A 24,314-nucleotide genomic window follows, 5' to 3' on the forward strand; every position below is an offset into this window, starting at 1 on the left:
TGGAATAGTCACAACAAACGTGGTGTATATCCCAAGGCCACTGGTAGCTGCCTAGCTCTCTTTCCCCATTGTGTATAGCGGTCTTTCGTCATCGAGAGCAACCCAGCAGGGTCAAGCAAACAAAGGAGCACCTGGACACAATAGCAGCCTTGTTTGGCGCCGTGTGACAGCATGACAGGTATTTCAAGGCTGACACTGACAGCAGACTGGAAGAAAGGTCCTTTGGAGTCACTGAAATTTGAATAAAATCACAGACAAGCATAAGCACAGTCTATCAGTACCAGGAAACAGCCCATGTGAGAAATGTAATTACATTAAAATTTACTGTCAGTCAAGTTTAGTCAGTTCTACGGACAACCAGAGCAGCTCCATCAGCCTGGCTGTACACCCCACTGAAAAAATGTTCCAGGATTTTTGTTTTGGCTCCTGACTGTTCTCAAACATAACAATAGATGTGGTAAGCAGTAGTTAAGATAAGAAATTAAATCACTCACAACAAATATCAAGGAAAACTGACTTTTTTAGTGACTCACATTTTCTGGTCACTCTGTGGAAAAGGTGTGGCATTTTTGTTTTTTGGATTAAAGAACTTTTATCAGCATTTTAGCTACTCTAATATCCTTTTGTATAACAGAGAAAGGGGGGAGAGAGTGTGGGAAAGTGTGGGAACATCACCACTGGGATAAGGCTAGCTGTCCACCAAGTCTTTAATGATACAGCTTTTTTAGAAGACATTTTCCTGGGATCCATATAACAATGAAGAGGTCCTCATCCATGAAAATGTCATGTCATCGGTTTCCAGAGGTTGACACTGGAGCAGTAACTGTATCAAGAAGTGATGCATTTTCCAAGCAACAACAAGCTTGTTCGATTGGTGGTAATGATCCAAAATAATTACAGTGCTGTGCAAAAGACACCTCTCATTTCTTTAGATTTTCCTAAGGAAGTCGGACTGTCTCGTAAATTCTTAAAATGGTCTTGAGCAAAACTTCTTGAGGCTTTCTGAATGTCTTTAAGTAGTTCTTTGGATATTGGCTGCTTTTTTATTTTCAGTTCAGTCCATGTACCGGACCATTTTCAGAGGACTTTTTTAAGCCACTTAACACCGACCTATGAATCATTCAAGCATAAAAAGACATCTAACTCAAGGGATGAACTAGTGTTGAGTCTACACATAAAAGACAGCTTGGAAAACAACTGATTTTCAATTGTGTCTTTGTTTCTAGCAGCCTGTGGCCAAAAACATCATTTGTTCCAATTTTTTCGTTGTTTCTACAAAATCCCCAATGATAACAAAGTTTGACACAAGTCTAAATTAGCATTTCTACACCAATAAGGTGATTTCCAAAGACCTATTGACTCAAAACTTGGCATATCTCAGCTTGGTGTGCTGTGTGTCCTTAAAATCTGGGGAAAGCAGCCAATTGGAGATAAAAGTCATGTTCTTAAGAAACTGGAAATATCCAGCACAGACCTGACACAGGACCTGAGCGACACATCTGGCCGCTGATCCCAAATGATCCCAAACACACTGCCAGTGGTGTAAAAGCATACCTGGATAAAACACACACACAATGGAACGCCATCAGTCATGGACTAATCTCCCCACACCCCGGACCTCTACATTACTGAAGCAGTGGGATCATCTTGACAGAGAACAGAACAAAAGGCAGCCAACATCCATTAAGAGCCATGGAATGTCCTTTAAGAAACCTGGAAAACTATTCCTGAAGGCTAGTTAAAGAAATGACACGAAACCTTGTCCAAAAGACTCAAGTTTGTGGTGAAGATTAAAGCTGGTCGTACCAAATACCGACTTTCAGGCCCAAAAATAGAACAGTACCTACTCTGTCTGCTGTGTTCCTGTATGTTTGAACCTATTTCAATACATCTCTGCCCCTAGTACCCATTTTCCCAGCAAAATATAAAGAAATGAGGGGGGCCTGACTTTTGCACAGCACAGTATATTAAATAGATACTGGAGCAAATATAGAAAATAAAGAATAAAAAGTATAAAGATAAAAGTCCACATAACAATAAATATTTCCCATTTTGGTTGCATGTGAAGCCTTGTGAGATTGTTATGTTTGTAATGCACATTTCATTTACATGAGCTGATACCACATAGCCCCCACGAAAATATTCCTTCATGTTGCGCTTGCAGGGAATCAGTTACTTTAAACTAATTCCACTGATTCTCTGGGCAGCCTTCTTCAGCTGGGATAATTAGAAACATGCCGCTGCACAGAGTAGACAGCAACAAAAGAGGCAGAGGAATAGCACAAGAGAAGGAGGTGGAGGAGAGCAAATGCCATCTCATGTGGCCTGGCCAAGCGGCTTTAAGTAATCACATCTGAAATCAGGAGGAAATACAAAACAGTTGCTAAAGGCAAGAGAGGGGGAGCATTGAGGGCAAGCTGGGAAGGGGCTCATATGGTCCTAATGTGAATTATCCATCTGTGAATACAGCACACTTCTCCACTCACAACCCCCTTAATCAGCCTTTTTCTTTCTCGAATTCTTCTGTATTTTATCGCGCTTAGAAACATACCACAGGAGAACACAGGATATCAAAGCTAGTTGATAGACACGTGGTTCCTCAAGGTTGTGCTTCACCCATTGGAACATTCACAATTTCAAGTAGAGAGTATCAGCAGCCTGTACAGCTGGGCTCTGACCCTAAAATGTCCACTTAAGTTCCTTCTGTTTTATTCCAGACAGTGTGGTTGCTGTGCTGGGATCTGTAGCAGAGCACTAAGAAAAGCCTTGTTCTGTGCAGACTTTATGTTGTTTTGAATTATTCAGTTATGCTTTAACACGGCACACGTGATCTGACCCAGTCATATCCAGCTCATCATCACGTATCATCATCAACGCTCCCACGCTTTTATGTTGCGCTTTTCTTCTAGCTTTATTTCTTTCATTTATTTCTTTTCCTTTTTGTCTTCGGGATCATTATTGTATGAGTTTGCATGTGAATGGAATCACACTGTAACATGTTCTGTGTTGCTGCTAAGGTTATAAAAAGAAAAAACCCTGTGTAAGTGCAGACTGTTTTCCTTTTAACATTTGAAGGACATGCTTAGTTTCAGAACAGAAAGGTTTGCATAGTGTTTTGAAGCTCAGTAGTTCTCCACTCATACCCTAATGGTGGAGGAAATAATTATTTGATAGAATAATTATTTCCCCCAGAATACTGAACAAAAATCCTGAAAAAACATATTACATGAAAGTTATAAATTGATTTGCATGTCACTAAGTAAAATAAGTATTTGATCCCCAAGCAAAAACAATGCTTGGAAACTCGAAACTTTAAGCACCTCGACAAATTTTCTACAAAATTGAGGTCTGCAGACTGGGCGGGCCACTCCATGACCTTATTGCGCTTCTTCTTTAGCTATTGCTTTGTTGCCTTGGTGGCATGTTTTGGGTCATTGTCATGCTGGAAGACCCATCCACGACCCATCCTCATTGGTTTTGGCTAAGAGATTCAGTGCGCTGAAGTCATCCTGTACCCTTAGCAGAAAAACAGCCTCAAAGCATAATGCTTCCACCGCCGTGCTTGACTGTGGGGATGGTGTTCTTTGGGTCATACTCAGCATTTGTCTTTCTCCAAATACAGTGAGTCGAGCTGATGCCAAAGAGTCTCATTTTGGTTTAATTTAGATGCTCACTAACAAACTTTAAAAGGGTGCTGCAAGAGTTCAATCCATTACAGCGTAGTGTTACTAGTGGTGTTCTTGGTCACCACGGTGCTAACTGCCTTCAGATCGTTAGCCCCTCCCATGTAGTTTTGGGCTTTACTTCATGACAAGACAAGATCTTACATGGAGCTCAGACTGAGGGTGACTGATGGTCATTTTATGTTTATTTCATTTCTGAATATTTGCATCAACATTCTTGCTGATGGTCTTGTAGGTTATCCAGCCTTGTGCAGGTCTACAATATTGTACCCGGCATCCGTTGACAGCTCATTGGTCTTGCCCATGATGGTGGAGAGGCTGTAATGGAAGAAATTGATTCTCTGGACACATAATAAGTTGAGATCAGGAGTATTTGATTGGTTGATTGAGTGATTGAGCCTGTGTGTCACATGGGCACATAGCAAATCTTTGGGATCAGATGCTTATTTCACTCTCTCCATTAAAATAAAACTTCCATAAAAAATAGAGACTGTTCATTTCTTTGGAAGTGGGTGAACGTGGGATTTTTTCCTCAAATGTAACAGCTCAAAATAAGTCCAATGTCTATTAGCATCTGTTGTGAATGCTAATATTAAATTAAAGCTACCACCAAAAATTCACTGTTACCAAACACAACTGCGAGTAGCATCAGTGACAGCCTTTACTGTCTGGATAATGATAATACAATAAAACCATATGTGCACTGGCACAGAACATATACTTTCTTTTTCTAAATGAGAAGTGTCAGCGCAACAAGCAGAACTTCTTAATTTGAAGTAAATGCATCAATGTCCTGCTCTCTTTATTTAAATGTATTCAGTCCCCCTTCATAAGGACCTGAAAATACAGATAAAAAAAAAAGAAAAAGATACTTAACTCTGCTCAGCTGCCAGTCCAAAAAAGGAGATGATCCTCTCTGGGTTCCCACTGACAGGACGAGCTTTGGAGGGCAATACAGAGCGCTACTGACATGATGACCCATATGGCATACGTCTGAAGGCATCATCGAAGCAGGCAGTAGTAGTGTTTAGCAAGTTAACAGTAGCTGGAGGTTCTTATATTCAGGGTGTGCAAGAGTAAAACTAATTTGTAAACCTGAGCGTGCCGAGGTGCATTTGTTGTAGCGACAAAACAAACACACCTTCCAACTGAATTATCTCCTTTAGAGCGATGCATATTCGAAACCCAGATGGGCTTAAATGCAGCCGTTCCTGCATCCAAATACAATTATGCACACAAGAAATTTAAAGACGACATTTTCCTGCAGGTATTAAAAACACTGGTTGGAAGCCTGGGCTACTGCTATATCAAAGTGACGCTTGAGCCAAACATTCGCAGCATCCAGATGCAGCCTGTGTTTTATTTCTTGGGATCACAGCCAGCTTTGAGAATGTGCTGACGTTTATTTAGGCTCCTTAATATGCTGAATGTGGATAATTTACTCATTCCTCTCCTGTCTGGCCCTTAGTAAAAAAAAAAAAGAGCTCAATTCAGAGTGCATTTTAGTACAGTAGAGCTCCAGCACAGCACAGCTTACAGTAACTATTCCAAGTAACTCATTAGTCTCTGTACTGACTCCCCAGCCTCTTCCCCTCCTGTCACCGGCTTTGATATGACAGCTCTCTGCTGCCCCGTTGATAATCTGTTGGCCTTTTTGTGCTGAGCCATTCATCCTTAATCTTCCAGGGCAACACTGAGCTTTGCAGCTCTGCTTTAGTTAAAAGTAGGATTGTGCGCTTTTTCTCTCACTCAGTCCCTCTCGACCTGCCTCGCTCTCCGTCTCTCTCGCTTTGCCATCATCGCTTTGCGGCTATTATTATGAATGAGGCATTATCAGGGCACGGAGGTAAAACAGATTAAAGTGACATCTAAAGCAGAAAAATGATCCTCCTCATTTGCAGAGCCCGTGTTAAGTGATGAGCACAGAAAGGTCGCAGGTCAGCTATGACGTGACCTGAACAAAACCCGTTTGTTATACAGTGCCGGGAGCTGCTCAGTGGGTTCGACTATGATGCGGTGATGTAGACCTCAGGGAAGGTTTGCATGGTTTTCGTGAATTATGAGTGATGCAGATGTGCAAACTTGTACATCAGTACGACATCAGCTCGGATATACACAAGCATGTGCTGCTAGGTTTCCATCCCCCGAACCTCAATTTCTTCCTCTTGGCATATATCAGGGGTGGGGAACTTCAGGCCTCAAGGGCTGGTGTCCCGCAGGTTTTAGATATCACCCTTTGTCAACACACCTGAATCAAATGATTAGTCCATTACCAGGCTTCTGGAGAACTTCAAGACATGTTGAGGAGGTAATTTAGCCATTTAAATCAGCTGTTGGATCAAGGACACATCTAAAACCTGCAGGACACGGGCCCTTGAGGCCTGGAGTTCCCCCACCTCTGGCATAGAGGTAGGTGCACAGATGAATTCATCCCTCAAAACAGAAAACGGGTTCGAAAAAACTTTACAGACTTAGGATTGTGAGATCATGCTAACCCATTAGAGATCCTAAGGATTAAAAAGAAATGTGGAGTTCTGTTAAATATTTATATGGAGTTCATTCACATACGCAAAGTGTGCAAAGATAGCAAAATCATTAAAGATTGAGATGTTGAATGTCAGAGGGAAAGCTGTTGGAAATTTCCAAATCGAAGGAAGCTTTGAGGTACGAGATGTACCAGAGAAGAGAAGCCGCTTCCAGGAAGGAATGTGTTGAAAGGTGGCGTGGTGGGCCCCGTCAGATTATACACTCCATTCTGTTTCTACAGCTGTGGCGGCCATTGTTAAGTTAAAGCACTTTTTTCTCTCTTTCTCTCCTGGTTGTTAATGTTAATAGAGATATGAACAACAGCGATATGACACCAACTTTCCTCCTCTTACTTGCTAATCTGTCACCTTTTATTGCTGGTTTTGTTTCAAAGTTCTATCCAAAGACTTACATTGTTTCTGCCTACATTATGCAATCATCTGGGATTGAAACTTCTGCTGAATTACAACAGGGGCAGCCTCCGTGTCCACGATGCATGTCTCACATTACACAACTTAAAATCACAAGTGATGGGTGGCTCGGCCGCTGTGCACACGATGAAAGCTACTAATAGCGGAGGTCTGCCACAGAGCGGTCCCAAAGTCATCTGAGCACAGCTGTCAAATCTGAAGGGTGCTTTATTACTGTTGGCCATTAAGCGCGAGCTGCCGTTACTTGTCAGCGGTATCACTAAGCTCATCACGCAGAGTGAATGAATACGGTGGCTAATAATAGTTTATGACACGCAAACCATTCTTATCTGTGTCTTCTTCTTTAAATGCTGTCATAACAAGGGGGCACAACGGCCGAGTGCGAGCGTACGCAAGTGCTGTTTTAATGAGAGCTCTCAGTGACAAGGTAATAACTTTTATAAATAACTCCACAGAATCTGCACATAATCAGCAGGTTTGTGTTACATGTGTGAAACTGGACGTGTTATAGAACTTATAATGCATGGTTGCAAAATGACAAACGTGAGAATGGCTGTCTGACTGCGTAGGGATACCGAAACAATGACCGTGATGCCACCAATGGTTTGTGGCTTGTTCGTGTTTGCGAGCGAGTGAAAGGCAGAGAGAACGTGGCAGTCAAATATAGAGATGCTGCAAAAGGAAGAAGATGTTGACATATACAGAGTGATGGATGTGTGGAAAGGGAATAGGAAATTTTGGGCCCGTGGCACTGTGTCTGCCTCTGTCGATCTGATTTGGGTGACACTGTATGACAGGAAGCTGGCAGAGGAGCTGGCTGACCCCCACGGAGGTCACATTAGAAGTTACTGGCACATATACACATGCAGACACAAACACGTAAACCCAGTCACCACCACTTAAACTTCTTTTAACCCTTTAGCATCCTTCTTCTTACTGGACTTCAGGCAGATATGATCTCAGAGTTAACCCTGACTTTGTGAATAGAACTTCCATGAACCAACCCTACTCCATTTTCCTGGAGGCCAACGGGACAACCAATCACCTGCTTTCTGTGCCCGGTCAGGGATGTTTTCTTGAATTAATACTCCTTTTATCCAAAGACACTGTGCCTGGTGGATTAAACAAAATTAGGCTATACATTGTACTTTGCAGATGTCCTTAGTGAGCCCTCATTTCTTATAGTTTGCTTCAAAGGAGCCAGACATTTTTGTATTATTTCTAATGCGGTCTTGAACAACAGGTCTCTAATCTTTCTGCAGGTCTTTCAAAGTTTTTCTCTGTACATCAGCTGCTTTTCCCTCATGTTCAGTTCAGTCATTGTACCTGACCCTTTCCAGGGGAACGTTTTTTTGTTTGTTTGTTAAGCCGTTTAACATTGGGCTAAAGGGTCGAACCAGTGTTTTGTCAGCAGTGTGTAGTGTGTTCTTAAAAAAACTGAAGAAGACGGTCAAATGGAAGACAAAAGAAGAAGTGCTATCCTCTATCCTCTCCTATTCTAAGTTCATCAGCACCACTAAAAGAATAAGTGTGTCTCTCAGGAAAAGGACAAACTTTTTGTTTCTTGTACTACATAATAGCTTACCTCTGGTTAATGCATTTTTTATGGCGTAGTTAGCAATGCAATGTTAGGGCTGTTTAGTTTAATGGTGCACTGTGGATGAATGAAGGCATTCGTAATTCATGACACTTGGGCCCTGTGTCGTGTTTTAAGTACTTTTTCCATATTAATGTTTGTTGTTCATCACTTGCTTGCAAAGTGAATTTCCCGTGGAAACTGACCTGCACTGAACTGAACAAATATTAATCGTGCATTTCATGTATGAGCAGCTAATAATGGATGAAGATGAGGGAAACCTACAGTTTAAGCTATATAAGTGCATTTACTATTTCCCCGTTCCATCCAGGCCACTAGTTTTCTTTCTTTCTTTCTTTTTTTTTTATCTGCTGGGACTAAGAGTGCTTTACTGTTATTTTTAGATTGGAAAAAAAAAAGTTCATCTGCTGCTCCCAAGGTGAGAAGCCCGGCACATGTGATTCCATTAGGCAGTCTATCTATATATGTCCATCTCCATCATTATTTTTAAGCATCTCTCAGATTCTTAGATGTGGTTGCCAACAAGTATTTGTGTTTAACAAAAACAGTAGCTAGGGATACAACTAAGTATGTAAATAGTACCGTCTCAGGCGTAAAGAGATTGCATAAGCAGAGAGGGGAGGTTTCAGCCAAACATTAAAACATGGTGTGACACCTGTCTAACCTGAAATACAAGAATTCCAGACGTATGTATGATCACATGGTTAACCCCTGACTCACTAAGTTAGGAAATAAGCATTTCAGTCAGATTCATTATATCAAAGCGCGATGGATACTGCACATTCTATAATTTTACCAACAAGCGCACTTTAATTTAATTTGAACGGACTGAAATAAACAAACTGACACCAGGCTCTAATTTAGGGAAAGCCAAAACCTCTTTCCCCCTAAAGCAGCACGCATGCGCTCTTTGTAGCGCTGCGTTCAAATACCCTTTGTGGAGTCTGACATTCGGTGCTCGAAGTTATTTTGACAGCGCTTCAACTCACCGTGACCATGTTGATACTGCAAATACTAATATTGTAAATCACGCAGAGAGGGCTTTGAAGAAAACACGTGAAGGGTAATTTTGTCAGTTTGTGCCTGATGATCAATTATTTAAGTCGCGTGCTTGAGGCCTCAGTGAAGTGTCAATTTTAGGCGCTACGTTAGGTTACACTTGTGATTTAAAGGTGTCGAACATTATTACTACAGAGCATTACACACACTCTGCCATATTTATATAAGTGCCACCATAATTATATATAAGTTGAATGTAAATTTCAAACCACAACCAAGCTGAAACACTGGGAAATGACCTGTAGTATCTATGGCTTGTGAACGAGTGAAGAGTTCGCACAGGTTATTCACTTGACCTCTTCGTGAACGCATAAAAATCCGACAGCACCTGAACGCAGCACGGACAGCAACACATCCCCAGCACCAGAGTGGGAATGATTTTCAGCTCCACGCACCAGAGCGACGTACCTGGCTAAAGGAGTTCTGGACGCAGTCGACCGCGGATAAAGTGAGCTCTGTGGATACGGACAGAGGAGGAGTGTAGTCTCTTTTAGCCGGAAGAGAGGAAGGAAAACCTTTAAAAGTGAGTTTTGAAAACAACCGAGAGGATTTAAGAAGTGGACGCGAGCCGTGAGTGGGAGCGTGGCAGATGTAGGATGACAACGGTAAAGGAGGATTAAACCGGAGGGGATGTTAAGAAAAGTGATGAGAAGAATAACCGCACAGCAAGGAGTGATTCCAGGGCAGGCAGGAATGGCTTGATTCGGGACCTATACTGTCAGAGGCGCTCATGTTTCTGTGGGAGAGAAAGAAAGTTTTCTGCGCTTCCCTCGGATACAAGTCTACTTTTTAACGAGCAGGAGAGAGAAAGGGACTGCTGTGACTGTGTTTCCCTCCCATCCCGGTGGCAGAGCCCGGCCGGTTTGCCGTCGGCTCGTGAACTGTTCGCAATGTCCAAACCCGCGCTGAAGAAGAACCACTGGACCTCCAGGGTGAACGAGGTCTCCGTGTCCAAAGATGCCCGGGGTGAGCTCAACGTGCCGCTGCGTGGCGGCGCGGAGAACGGAGAGTTCGCCTACATTGGACCGCTGAACCACAATGCGGTGGTGTACAAAAGTGGGAAACTGAGTGAAGGGGAGCTGCTGCTCGAAGTGGAGAATCTCTCGATTTCGGGATTACCCCTGTACGACATATACACCGTGATAAAGAACTGCAAAGGACCTGTCAGGTTTAAAACTGTCAGGCAAGGTAAGACAAAAGGTGAGGGTGCAAAACTCCTGCGCTTTTATTGGTGTGCGTTTAACGGATTTTGTGCCAAGTTTGATTTCTTGCTTTCTTTTTTAAAACAGCTTCATCTAAATGGAAACTTTTGAGTCGTTGAGGTTAATCTTCAGTTGAAAAAAGCCCATAGAACTTTACAATGAGTACTAAAACTTGAGGAAGTTGTGACATTTAATAGCTGCGGAACCGTTTAAGGTCACGTTTAATTGGCAGATTTGTGAATGGCTTTTTCTTTTTTTAAGTTGAAGTACCCGGGCCTGGTTTTCTCCCTAACAGGGAATGCCACCTGTCTGGTTCAGGGACATGGAAACGCCACAGGCTTCACACACGTTGTTTATTCAGCTTTCCTTTGTGTTTTCTGACTTTCCCAGCTGTTGAGGAGGCACAAATGGTGAAGGAAGTCCAAAATATTGCGTACATTCCAACCTACTGGAGAATTACACCCAGCACTAGGAGCAGTAATGCTTAGAGGTGCTACTTTAAATTCATTCAGGTTGTTCCAGTTACAGTAAGTTGGATTCTGTTTGGGAGGGGGGGCAGGTGAAACAGACCCATAAAGCAGATCAGCTCAGTTTAAATGTAAAAGTCTGGCAGACCGGCCTCGGCCTTCTTAAGATGTGTCTGTTTCCTATACTTTACCTGATGACTTCTCAAACAGGCTCGACAGGGAGCACTTCTTTTAACACCTAACAGGAAAGGGAACATCAGGCACCTTACAAAAAGGCGAGCATCCGGCCAGTGTGGCTGCTCTAGCCTTCGGTTTATGGTCATCTTGACTCAGCGGGGCTGGGAGGTTTGACACTGAGCCGCTCTGACAGGCTCCCAGCGTGGCAACGCAAACTGCTGAAGGGATGCTTGGGAGTCAGCCCGGGACACACAGAGACTTCTTTTAGACATGCGCAAAAGAGCAACAACTCTTTTCAAGGACGACTTCACATGTAGATAACCTGTGAAGGCCTCCGGCCGTGCTGGTGGGTCTGCTCTGAGGTCGCTTTGGTAAAGGTGTAGCTTTTCTCATTCATTTCAGGACAGTCCTCCGATCATCATCATGCACTGTTCTTAAGGTGTGGTGCTCTGTTGTTGTGCAACATCTTTTATTATAAAGGAAATCTAGTACTGAATATCTGAACGTCCTCTTAGAGACGGGGAGCAGAGGCCTTATTTTAACAATGCTAAAGGCCACTGCTACCTCTGGGTGCTCAGATTTATTTATAATGGCGTGAGAACAGATTTTCTCAATCATATTCCACCGATTAGTTCCTCCCTTCAGACTGAGGTTTGGCTAACAAGTCAAATTAACTGAGAGTGGTAATGTTTGAAGTGAGACGTCAAAGTTTTGGCCTTTAAATTTAGAAACTTCTCTTTGAAATGTTGCATCTGTATTGTGGCACAGATGATGTACTTCATTTATTTATTTAATTATGCAGGGATATCAAACTGATATTATGTTGTGGACCACATAAAGCCTGTTTTTGATCTCACACGGGTCAGACCAGTGACAGTGCCCTCTCTGCCACTGTACAGAAGTTTAACTACACATTTAAAGAAGAAGTGCTATTTCAACAGTGTGGCCACGGGGAAGGTCTTTATTAATATTTAAAGCTGTGAAACTAAACAAAGACGATTAAAACTCCAAAAGTTCCCTTTCCAAAGCCATCCATTGAGCTGTATTGGAGTGTTTGCTGGCCTAATTCTGCCTCCTGGGCCATATTTTTGACACTCCAGATTTTAGGGTCTTGTTTTCACTTACCAGCTAAATTATACCTGTGTTCAGGTTGGAGGTGGGTGGGTAGCTTTGCTGGTGACTCCAAAACATCACAGAACTCAGTTGGCTTGACTTCACAGCAGCCATTTTAAGCTGTTGAGTGTTATTTATATAATTAACAATGTCTCTGTTCAAATAAAGTTTTTATAGTTCACGCCCATGCTTTCCCTTCTGTTTCGTGTCCAAATGACTCGTTTAAGAAGGCCTTAAGTAATACAAGAACAGCGTGAGACAAGAAGAAGAAGAAACCGATCCTTCTCAGTCTGCGTATTCCCACACAGTCCAAAGTGGGGTCGAAAGGTAAAATATGGCAGCTGACGTGCTGACTAACACCCCGATTTCTTTTTTGTGGTGAAATTCTAGGCCTGACTGTCTCGCAGTGTGACTGCTGCTTGAACCCAGTAACCAACTAAATAGAAATAAGCCATGAAATCACATGCCGATTAATGCCAACAGTGGCGCCGCTGTGAACAAGCAAAAACAAACTGAAATGGATTGTCAAACGGGCGTAAACAAAATGTTTGGGATTCCAGCAAAGAAGCAAATGTAGTCGAGCTGTAGCAGCAGAAGCCTCGCTACGATGCGTCGCTCTGCTGAGGGCGGGGAATAGAAAGGAAAAGCGGAGGAACTGATGCGATTGTTGCCCGTGTTTTTTCAGTATGTCTGTGGAGTGTTAGGCTTAAAGATCTTTCCTTCCTGTAAACAGGAAGTAACTGGTCAATTTTTTTTTAATCACTTTCTAGGGAATCACCTGCACAAGTCCAGACCCGTTCTCTGTAGTTTGTAATGATTTATTAGGATAGGAAGGAGATTCTGTTCTCACTTTGGGCTAATCAGAACCCCCCCCCTAAAATCCCTTTTTCGTTTTCTTCATTCATCTGGGAATGTCGGGTGTCACTGCTGTACAACGTCACATGATCAGACTCCATTTCAAGTTTTTAATAATTCACGCTGTCAGGGAGTTTCCCCTCCCTAATCAGCCTTAATTGAGAAAATATGCTTGGCAACAAGGGCCATCTGTAAAATCTAAGTCACCTAATTTTACCCGGAGCTTGTGCCATTTTCTCACTTTAATCAAGCGAGATGTGAGGAGAGGTACTGCTTCGTTGTCTTGGCTCGCTGATACACACTCAGACTTTCATGTTGACTGCCAGCTCTATAAAGAGGAGGGGGGGGGTAGGGTTTCCAATACTGAATACTGTGTTGTCTGGACTTTCTATAGACCTGTGAGCACGCAAGGGCATTTCTAGTCTGAGCTGATAAGGACCTGCAACCAGCTCCAACTGCTGAGTTTTTTATGTTATGTTTGCTTTGGGTATCGGTGAGAAAGCAAAAACACACACACACACACACACACACACACACACACACACACACACACACTGCAGAAGACACACCCTTAGAACCGCTGCTGAGGCCAAACCATCGGATGTCCACTTCAGTGTGTACTGAAGCTGTGGGAGAATAACTGGATTATGTAATTAGGGACTGTCACAAACATGGACATGCACTCTTAACTCTTCACCCTTTCGAAACAAGCAGCTGATGACTCTGTCACAATGCAGTTTAGTGCTCACACACACACACACACACAGATGTACTGCAGTGACAGAGTGCTGTGTTTGAAAGCAAGCATGCACATTATACAAAAGACTTCTCCAGCTGATCAGCCCTGGAACTTCTTTATGGCTAATCTTCCTAAGAAGATGACCGTCTGCTCCACATATGCAAACAAACTATGGATGATACACACATGCTTATAGGAACACACAATCACATCAGAGAGGCTTTGAGATGGGACCAGATTAATGTCGTGCCCGCGCTGGTGTTAGTACTTAAGCTGGATGCTTTAACGATACTGTATATGATCTACAGCTAGGATTGTATTTAGGCTTAAAGTTGAGGGTGGATGAAGTGTATACTGATAATCATAATTGTGTTATGCTAGGAAGTGTAGCCAGTGACAATCCTCAGAAGTGTTTGTAATGCAAGTGACTGTTAATGTGTTTGTTTTCTGGACATGACCAATGGCACAGTGGCCCAGAGTTCACGGGTTTCCCCAGGCAGGAGTTATGCTGTGTGTGTGTGTGTGTGTGTGTGTGTGTGTGTGTGTGTGTGTGGGTTCCTTTCAGTCAGCACGTGACTGCACAATCACACACACAAGAAATTGGATTCCTCTTCACCAGCCATTTTGCTACCCGACCAATCAGGAACCTCCAGTCTTACAGCTTCGGAGCAGTGTATTTCTTTCCAAGCTTCATTATATCATAGAGCTGCCCGTGATGGACGAGGCCTTACTAGCTATAAATTTCTGGAAGCAGAAAATATTCCGCCCTCCGTTCGTATGGAGGTGCGAGCTGTTAACTAGACCTCTTGTGCTCAGATTTACAACACTGTGTCACTGCATTAACTCCAGACACTGTGTGTGTGTGCGTGCACGCACAAGTGTTTCTGGCAGGGATCACATATGGAAGTGTTTATTTCCTCTCTCTCAGCAGGGTGTTGAACAACCCTCTTTGCCCACACCCGTTTTCCACTTTTGTATTCTCTCCTGATGGCTTGGGACGACTTCATTTCCTCCCTTATTGCGTGCTGTAGGGAATTTCAGCGTTAATTTCAGGGTCTTTGTATTTGCTCAAATGTGTGTGCAGGTGAGGGGAAAAAGGAGACGATGAGAGGAGTCGTGTGTGTACAGTGTAAGCATCTTGCACACTTTGAGTTTGCTCAGCTTGATCTCTACATTTAGACGCACTGGAGGAACACTCCCTCACCAGCTAAATAGACCATGAAATGCTGTCTCACTTAAGCATCGCTTTTTATTATCCCACTAAGAGAAGCACATATGTATGCATGTGCCATATTCTCTCTCGTTTGTATTGTAGTCTGTTGTATTGACAGTGAATGGGCATTGGTCACACTTGGCATTTGCAGTTACACAGCCTGTCAGGAAAAGAGAAAGGGCAACTAATTAATGGTAGTTCAGTAGGGTGGGAGAGGAAGCTGTCTTTGAAGACCGCCCTGATCCACCCTTCTCAAATGTACATTAGAGATATGGGAAAAGTTCCCGAAACTTTTAAACAAAGGTGACGTCAGGAGCGTTGGGTCTTTCAAGCTTTAGTTGACTGCCTTAGGATGTGTCCTCTGCACAGGAAATGGAAACATTTAGGCAGAGCTGGGACTTTTGTAGCTATTATTAAGGAAGTAGGTGAAGAGCTCACTCAGTTCCTCCAGGATACTAGTCTAACTCCAAACCAGTTCTAACAAACCAGTCAACTTGCTCTTTTTCCAGTTGTTTCTGCTTGACAGTTTGTAACAAAGTCATTTTTCAAACCATGAAATAATGAGCTGCTCATGAGTTTCATAACACACACTGAAGGGGAAAGCCAAAGGCTTAATATTGTGCTGCTTTGGTTCAGTGAAGTAACTCTTGACCTAGTCAAAGTGTGGGATGAGTTGACAAATCTGCCCAAAAGCTCTTTACCAATTCTCCCAATACCTGGTTAGCATAATCCATCATCAGAGGTGAATGCTTCATAAAACGCTTTCTTTCTGGAGTGCACGGGGTACAAGCCTGACCCATATATGACTTTTAAGAATGATACCGATATTTTGGAGATTTTAAAAATCTGATATATGTGCTGATTTTTTTTTTTTTCTCTCACAGACATGAAGCACAAACTGTTTTTTCCTAACATATATATCATCATCATGTATATTTATTAATAAGTTATTAAAAAATATCTTAAAAAATAACACCCGGTGGGTGTTTCTCCCATCTCTTCTTTACCTTTTTACAAAAAAAATCTCATATTGGTGGTTGCAAATGCTGATACTATGATTCTGCTATTATATCAATATGGTTCAAGCTGAGAGTTTAAATGAGTATTTTTTAAAAACTGCATACTTTTAGGGTCCGGAAGAACGTCCGTAAATTTAAGACTGCTTAGAATCTGCATCTGTGCTAGAGCGCAACAAGAACCAGGTTTTAGAGAGCAAAAATTCTCATGTTGATAAATGGGTCTATTAAAGTATGAGAGAGTTGTGTTGAAAATAGGAAAATGACAGAGTCATTGTTTCTAACAATGAATTACCTAAGCTAGTCGACTCTGCTCAGCTGTCATGCTACTCTGCATGTGCTACACACAGTCTGGAGTATTGCATTGTAAACTATGGCAATTTGGTTTGTGACCTGTTTGACAACATCATGTGTAAAGTGTTTTTCCTTTTCTGCACCATGTTCCATTGAATAAGAAGTTTTATTATGGTTGCATAAATATATATATATATCTGTGAGAAGCCAGTATATATATGTTATCTAAACTTTGTACCAAGACACCAACTTTGTCACATCAGTTCTGTTTTTTGTTGTTTTTTGTGTCAGGAATTCGATAATATGTGAACAAATATGTGTGTGTGTGTGTGTGTGTGTGTCTTTGTGTGTGTGTGTGTCTGTTAGCATCCCCATCTGTGTGTTTGTGTGCCACATTGGCTGACATGGCCAAGTATTTCTGTCAGCTCTGCTGCTGTAAAGCTCAGATGAGATGTGGTTATGCCTCCAGCTGGCATAACTAGGAAGCGAAATGACGAGATGGGCAGTGGCTGTGAGCATTATTAATATGGCTGAGACTAGCCCTAGAAGCAAGTTGATGTGCCCACAAAAAAACGCTGGGTGACTCTTGAAAAGTTGGTTTTATAACTTGTTTTAAATCAGCTGAGACTGTATGATTTTAAGTTGGGGCTCTGAAACTTTTCTTTCTCACATTAAACTTCGTGAGATACTTAAGGAGTTAATTATTGTCATTAAAGCGAATCATCAGCTTGTTATCGTTGTAGTTGTGGTTGCACAGTGAATGTCTGTCCTTTACCTCTCAGGCTCCTGTAAAGGCCCTTTCCCTCCCCAGTCTTTTCCCTCTTTTCTTTACCTTTAATTACACTATGGTTGAAGCTGTGGGGTCTGTTTACACAAATCCCATTAAAGTCAAGTCTTTGGGAAGCTTACTCACGCACATTCACATGCACACGTAGACAAAAGAAGGGGGTATAAACAGTTTAAGGAACGGTCCAGCCCTGATTAAGGGGATTTAGACACGAGTCTGTCTGTTTGGCCACGGCTGTGAGCACGCATCCACGCTCACAGCCCCAAAGTCTTAGTGTTCCTGAACTAGGACTTAGATGACACACAACACTTCTCAAAGCCGCTGCCTTTTTGTTCATCTTACCTGCCTCCATTCCCCTACTCTGCTCTCTTTATCTTTTCCTTCTCAAGCCTTAATTTCTTCTCCCTCCCTACTTATTGTCATCTGAATGTGGGAATTGTGGGGCTTAATAATGAGCAGACCGTTATGACAGACTTCCCGTCCCCAAGCCTAACCCCCCCTTTTTTTTTTTTTTTTTTTTTTTTTTTTTTTTAAATTTTATTTCTTTCTGTTGAAGTATCCTAATGAAAAGAGAAGTTGAACAGGCCATTTTTCAGTAGTTGCAGATGGTAGCATATGGAAAAGCATTCAGGAGTGTCTCATGTGGCTAGAAGTCATTGGGATGTGAGAATGTGATGGATTGTGGCAAAAAAGATGGAGATTTAATTCAGTGGTCTATAGCTGGAGAAGGTTGTCTTAGCAGCCGACCTGGCTTTTATCTTGAGCCAACTAAACCAACCTAAAAGCATCTAAAGCTCACTAACTCATACCTAATATCTTGAATGTGAAAAATAATGCAGTGAATTTGAAATTTCTTTTAAACAAGCAACCTTTTGTCAAGAAAACTACCTAATAACATGTGCTTTCGCAACCCAAAAACCATTTGTACATCCCGCTGTTTTCCTTTGAACATGCAGAGTTAAGAAGATGCAGACAGTCCCATCTGAAATTGTGACTGTGACAGGTGCTGAAGCAGCCTTGATTAGAAAAGCATGTGGCTCCTACAATTAGCTGGAAACTTTCAAGACGTCAAATGGATTTGATCATTTTTATTATGGTGGGGTAGCTCTGATGTTCAGCAATAACCAGCAGCAAACTTCCTGAGAGCAGCTAGCAGCCAAGTGATGCCGTCCTCCAACTATCACAACTATCTGCTTTCTCCTGGTTGGATTGTGTGATTGCATCGACTGTGCTTGTGTATCCCGTAAAGCAGTGCATTCACGGCATGACTCAGTCACTACAGAAGCAAGTGAAACTCAAGTTTCTGGTATTTTTAATGCCCTTACAGCATTACACATGCTGGGTGATTGTATTTAATCACAATTCAAAATGTAAGTTTCACCTTTAACATTTGAACACGTATATTTTCATAATGTCTTTCTCATGTCTTTCTCCTCTTCCACCACTGGTCTCTTTTCTCCTCGTTCATTTCCACCTCATCCTCTTCCTCCCCACCTCAGGCTTATTGTTCTGAGCTGAAGTCGGTGCTCTAACACAGCGGTCCCCAACCCCCGGGCCACATTTGGTACCGGGCCGCGAGAGTTGAGGCTCAGGTGTGAAATTTATGGTTTTCAGGGTTTTTATGGTTATTTTTTTTTATTGTTAACTCTGTTTCCCTGGGTCTTTTCCCGTGTGTTATGAATAAATCTTCTTGTTTTTGGTACAAGTACTGGTTTTATTTTGTTGTATTTATCCGTGACACCTTAAAGGCTTGTCCATGAAAATATTTTCGGACATAAACCGGTCCGTGGCGCAAAAAAGTTTGGGGACCGCTGCTCTAACACATTAAAACATGCTTATGTATTCCCAAAATTTTTGCAGGGAGGGCTACATGTGTGTAGCCCTCCCTACTCTGATCTCCAGATGGCTGACAACAAGTTATCTAAACAGCAGCACATCATGCCAGCTAATAAGGGGCTTGAATGACCTGAAGTCAGACTTTCACTCTGATAAACAGTTCGATTACATTCTCACATCTAGTGCTGGGCGATATGGAAAAAATGTTTATCACGATATGAATTATTTTATATCACGATAACGATATATATCACGATATACCACCTGACCTGTGGTCATCTGGAAAGTATGCAGTCTTTAAACAGCGAGTGGAGAGGGTGCAGTCTTTGTTTTGAGTTACTGTAAAGCATGTCGCAAATCCGGGTGCACGTAAAGCAGCACCATTTTGCGAAACCACAAGACAGAGTTTCTTTGCGAAAAATATCATTTTTTTATACTTTATTTTCTCTTGCATAAAGTTAAGAGTATGTATAGTGAGAAGACAACACTAATATATTTGCACAGGCTATTTAACCCTTTAAGACCTACCATAGAACCAAGTCCGCCAGAGCTTATCTTTACATTTATTTATTTTGAGTGTCTTCATAGTTTTATTTTTGAGATGCACAAATTTTTATATACTACAGGAAAAATGAAAATAAATAAATGCAAATTTGCAAAAACACAGCATGTGCATCAAAATAAACTATTTACAACAGTGCAATTTGACTTCTAAGCATCCCAGAAAGCGATACAGAAGAGCATAAAGTCAAACATGACTTTTAAAAATACCAACATAGACTTTGAAGCTTAAAAACTACATTTTCCATGAAAATGACATCACTTCCGGTTTCGGACAGGTAATGGTGGACATAAGATAGTTCGCGCTGACTTGAACAGCTGATCGGATCGGCAAAGCCTGTTTCTGGAATATTGTGTTTTTGTTGCTGCAAGTCTGGAATATTGTGTTTTTGTTGCTGGAAGTGTTTTTTATGCAATTTTTTGCAAAGCTATATGTGGAAGAAAACCGTGACCTAGGGCAAGCTAATGGAATAAGATGTAAGTACAACTCCTACAGTGTCATATGCAAAAAAAACATTATTGCGCTACCTTACGTGGTTACAGTTCTACAGGGATTTAAAAATAGTTAGGGAAAACGGAGTTGTAAAGGGTTAATGATATATTTTATGTAATAATTTGTAAAATTCGGGTTAGAAACGATATAAACGATAGAAGACAAATGGCACGATAGAAACTTTTCTATCGTCCACACGATATATATCGTCATATCGCCCAGCACTACTCACATCATATGAGAGTTCAAGTGTCTGAGTCCAACAATGTTAGATCCGCTGGAAAGAAAGTTTTACTAGTGTGACTAACAGCAGCTAACACCAGCTAACAGCAGCTAAAACAGCAGCACTTACCAGCAGAAGAGTTCAGGATATTCTCAATAAGTCACTTAGTATCACTGTTATTGGACAGAAGTCAACTTCAGTGACTCATCAGTTTATACTGGACTCCTATCACAAAGTTTTATAGCCTCATCCAGAGTACATAGATGTGGACACCCGGCATATTGACAATGTAGACATATTTACAGCTGAGGTAAACAGCGAAATGAAAGCCTGCATGCAATACAGATTAACGGTGGCCAGAGAAGAATGTCCAACAGCAGCCACCATAGCTAGGATTATGCACTTGAATTTGAATGTAGGGGTCCTGTGGCTCAATACGTATCAACAGAACCATCAAACACTTCAGTGAAACTATTCATGGACTGATATTTAGAAATACTACTGAATTTCTAAATATCAGTAAGTAGGCAGACTACTAATGTCTAGAACAGTTCTGAAACAATGTGTGTTTTTTCTAGTGTTTTTGAACCATTTAGAGATATTTTAAAGTCTCACTAAAACTTAATGAGCTCAGATGGAATTGCATGCAGCGCTGACCCAGATGAGCTCACTTTGTTACAGTTAAAAGGCCCCAATTTGAGTAGTTAAACTGACTTTTTAATTTAATTATTTGTTTATTTTTTTGTAGTTCTGGGAATTCTTTTGTATAATTTTGACTTGTTAAATTCTCACTGTAATTTGCCCGCTACATGCAGAGAAAAACTAACAAGGTGGAAGGTCTAATAAACCTTTTTGACTCTGTGCGATCTTGAGTAAACCAGGCACAAAACACTGATGAGGGTCACACAACTAACAACTTATCATCCAAACAGCTAATGTCTGTCTAAGGACTCCTGTTCACCCTGTGGTCATAGCAAGTGTGGTTTCGTTTGTGATTATACAAATAATTTGCAGATAGCATCTGATCTGATTCTGAGTGATTGGGCACGGCCTTGAAAGCACAGTACAGCTCTGGGACAGGCTGGCTCCTTTGGTTGTCTTTGTGTCGCTGGGCACCGTGGCAGCACAAAGTTATGCTGAACATTTGTGTGTGTGATAGTGGAACATAAAGGTCACTAATACATATGGACCCTTAAAGGTCAGTACACAATATGGTATGAAAGCTACGTTATAAAGTCTTTGTCCTCCACTTTCTTCAACAGGCCTGCTCAGGCAGTGAGTAAAATTGTAACAGCTTAATGATGGCATCTTAATTAGACAAGTGGAGACTAATTAGCAAAGACAGGAAAAGGATTGAGTCTTAATTAAAAGGTTACTGGTGTCCATCGACTCTCACTGCTGTCGTCATCAGTTACAGATGTTAACGTCTGAAATGTCTGTTTGACACACGTATAGAGGGTGATGGAGTTCTCAAACTTCAGAAGTTCCTTACGATTGTGACAGATGTAGGAATTTGAAGTTTAAGGCTAGTATTGTAGCACTTTATATGCAAATTTCAACACCTTTACAATTATGATCCACTTATTTAAAGACAGAGTGCACATCTTTGCCATGACTTTCTCTTTTCTTTTTCTCCTTCGTTCCTGTGTGCATTTGACTCAGTTAAATCTTAAGGTAGATTTTGCACTACCTCCCAAAGCAGGTGTAATATGGATTCATCATAGCATTCTGACACAACTTGAACTAACCAACACGCTGTTTGATACGGAATTGGTTACTTTACACTCGTATCAGTGAAACATCAGGCAAACATATGCAACAGGTTGTTTTGCTTTAGTCGGCAAAAGTTATTTTGGTCAGGCTCAGTCTCCAATTTATGTTATGAGCTGGGTGAAGGGGGGACCCAACATGCAAAACTTGCAAAACAAATACACGACTACATCCTGGTTCATAAGGTACAGAATACTGGAGTTAAAAGTAAAAAAAGAAAAGTAGTATTTAAAGTATAATGGGTTCATGCAGCAAAAATAAGTCACCCCAGGCATACCTTTAACAAATGCACGATGACTGCTAAGTTAAGTCCTTGCAACTGCAAGGTCAGTAAAAAGTGCAGAGGATTACTTAAAATGTATTTTGTATTGATTACCTTTTTTTATGTTTCATTCCATCTTATATAGACTTACATATAGGCTTCACACCATCCACTACTCGTGTTACTGGCTTCGTTTCCTTTCCTACACTGCACTGAACAAATACTGACATAAGCTTTGTTTTATTGCTCAGATTTCAATATAGACTTTACTGAAACAATGCAGACTTATTGAAAACAGGCTGTAAACCTTTGTAGTTGTAACTGAAGTAACATGCAGGCATCACAAGCTAACAACTATTCATTACTAGAGACTGCATTATCAAATTGGGGCAGAGCTGTGTGTACGTGTGTTCATGGCATCTAAATTTGTCACTTAACTCTCTGAAATAAATCTCCCACTGCAGTGTTACGTTTGTACATGCCCATATTGTGGGTTCTTAGAAAACTAGCAAAAAATGGGCAGATGTGATGGTATGCCGAGTGTCCAGTGGTGTGCACTGCATCGAGCCTTATCAGATACCCATACACATAAATGGTAACATAAACCTGTGTTATCATGCCTGTATGTTCAGTTTACGTTCTTGTCGCTAAGTAATGACCCATTACTACTTTTTCCTGTGGGGTGAAATTCATACATTTGCATAAACGTACATGAAAATAAGTACACACAACTTTTTTTTTTTCTGTTTAATAACTGGACATCATTAAGTTTGCATGAGCACACACACACACACACGCCCCACAGTTTCCCCGTGCTCTGCGGTGCAGGAATGCAGTGTTTACATAGCTAGGCCTGGCCCATACCAGTAACTTGGTCTCTCAGGTGTCTGCTGTGTGTCAGTAGCAGTTATTTTACAGGCCACAGTATAGTCAGTACTCCAGCCAATGCTGCTGCACCTTGACCAAATGTCACCGATCTTCTGAATTAACAGAAAGATTCCAAATTAATAGCATTTGTTGTTGCAGAAAAATTTGTGGCCCGTTTAAAAGAAGAAGGGGAATAAAAACTTCTAGCTCGTTGATAAATGCGTGCCTTCAGGGTAAATACTTCGTACAAATGTGACGCGTATTCTTGCAGAAAACCCATAAAAACGAGTCTGTGTGCTGTGAGTGAGTGCCATACGGACTGCTGAACAGAATTTATCTTTCTCACCACTCCTGGAAGTGACTCTTCCTCAGCCAGCTGCATCATTGTAACAGCAATGTGCAGCATCAGCATGCTTTTTTTTAATATGATGTCTCTTTGAGATCTCCGGCCCTTCCTCCTCCCTCTGTGATGTTCCCAATGAATGCACCTTGCCGTGAACTGCTGTGAAATGACAGTTCCTATACTGGTGATGTATTGCACCAATCTGTTTAACACATTGAGAATCACCATTTTCTTAAAAACTCATTGGCACAAATAGGGGGAAGATTGCTGGTGAGCACTTGAAGGCCCTCCATGTCCTCATGCTCTACTGGGCTCCAGAGCTCATAAATTAGACAAGAAATCTAATTTCCCTGTGGGGCTCTTGGGTCTGAGTGCATGCAGACACACTGTTTCTTTTCAGGGGTAGTTGATTTCTATTCTTCTTGATGTAAATGGACTGATAAGAGGACAGTTGGAACTGGATTGTGGCCTAGTTGCATGCTGAGTCACTGTGGACAAGTAGTACACGCTTTCTGTCACATTGAGTGGAGTCAACGTTTTGGAGTCGACTTCTCACGACTGGGGACAGTGTTACTGTGAGAGTTTATTACAAGTGTTGAACTGCGTTAGTCTCAAGTCTCGTGAGGGTCAAAGAAGGTGCCAAACACACATTTGAACAATGTTATCATAGCAAAGCCATTACCTTGCTTATCATGACAAGCAAGGTATTTGCCGTATATGGCATTGTCATGCTGCCTGTGAGCATGTGAGGTGAGGTGTATTTAATGCATGAGAGCCAATAAAGACAAACTGAAGAGTTC

The 24,314-nt window shown here is 41.6% G+C and overlaps 1 protein-coding gene across 14 annotated transcripts in view; it reads left to right on the plus strand.

The window, feature by feature from the left end:
- The first annotated feature begins 9,650 nt into the window (after positions 1-9,650).
- Positions 9,651-24,314, plus strand: part of magi1b (membrane associated guanylate kinase, WW and PDZ domain containing 1b) — a 136,449-nt gene continuing 121,785 nt past the window's right edge. For 12 of the 14 annotated variants that reach the window (XM_039611915.1, XM_039611921.1, XM_039611917.1 and 9 more), the window contains exon 1: positions 9,651-10,496. In XM_039611915.1, coding sequence (XP_039467849.1) covers positions 10,187-10,496 — 310 coding nt within the window. In that variant the 5' untranslated portion in view covers positions 9,651-10,186. The remainder of the gene's footprint in view (positions 10,497-24,314) is intronic. The other 2 variants (XM_039611918.1, XM_039611920.1) reach the window with 1 other exon arrangement.

Source organism: Oreochromis aureus, linkage group 5 (assembly GCF_013358895.1).
Source record: "Oreochromis aureus strain Israel breed Guangdong linkage group 5, ZZ_aureus, whole genome shotgun sequence".
NCBI classification, from domain to species: Eukaryota; Metazoa; Chordata; class Actinopteri; order Cichliformes; family Cichlidae; genus Oreochromis; species Oreochromis aureus.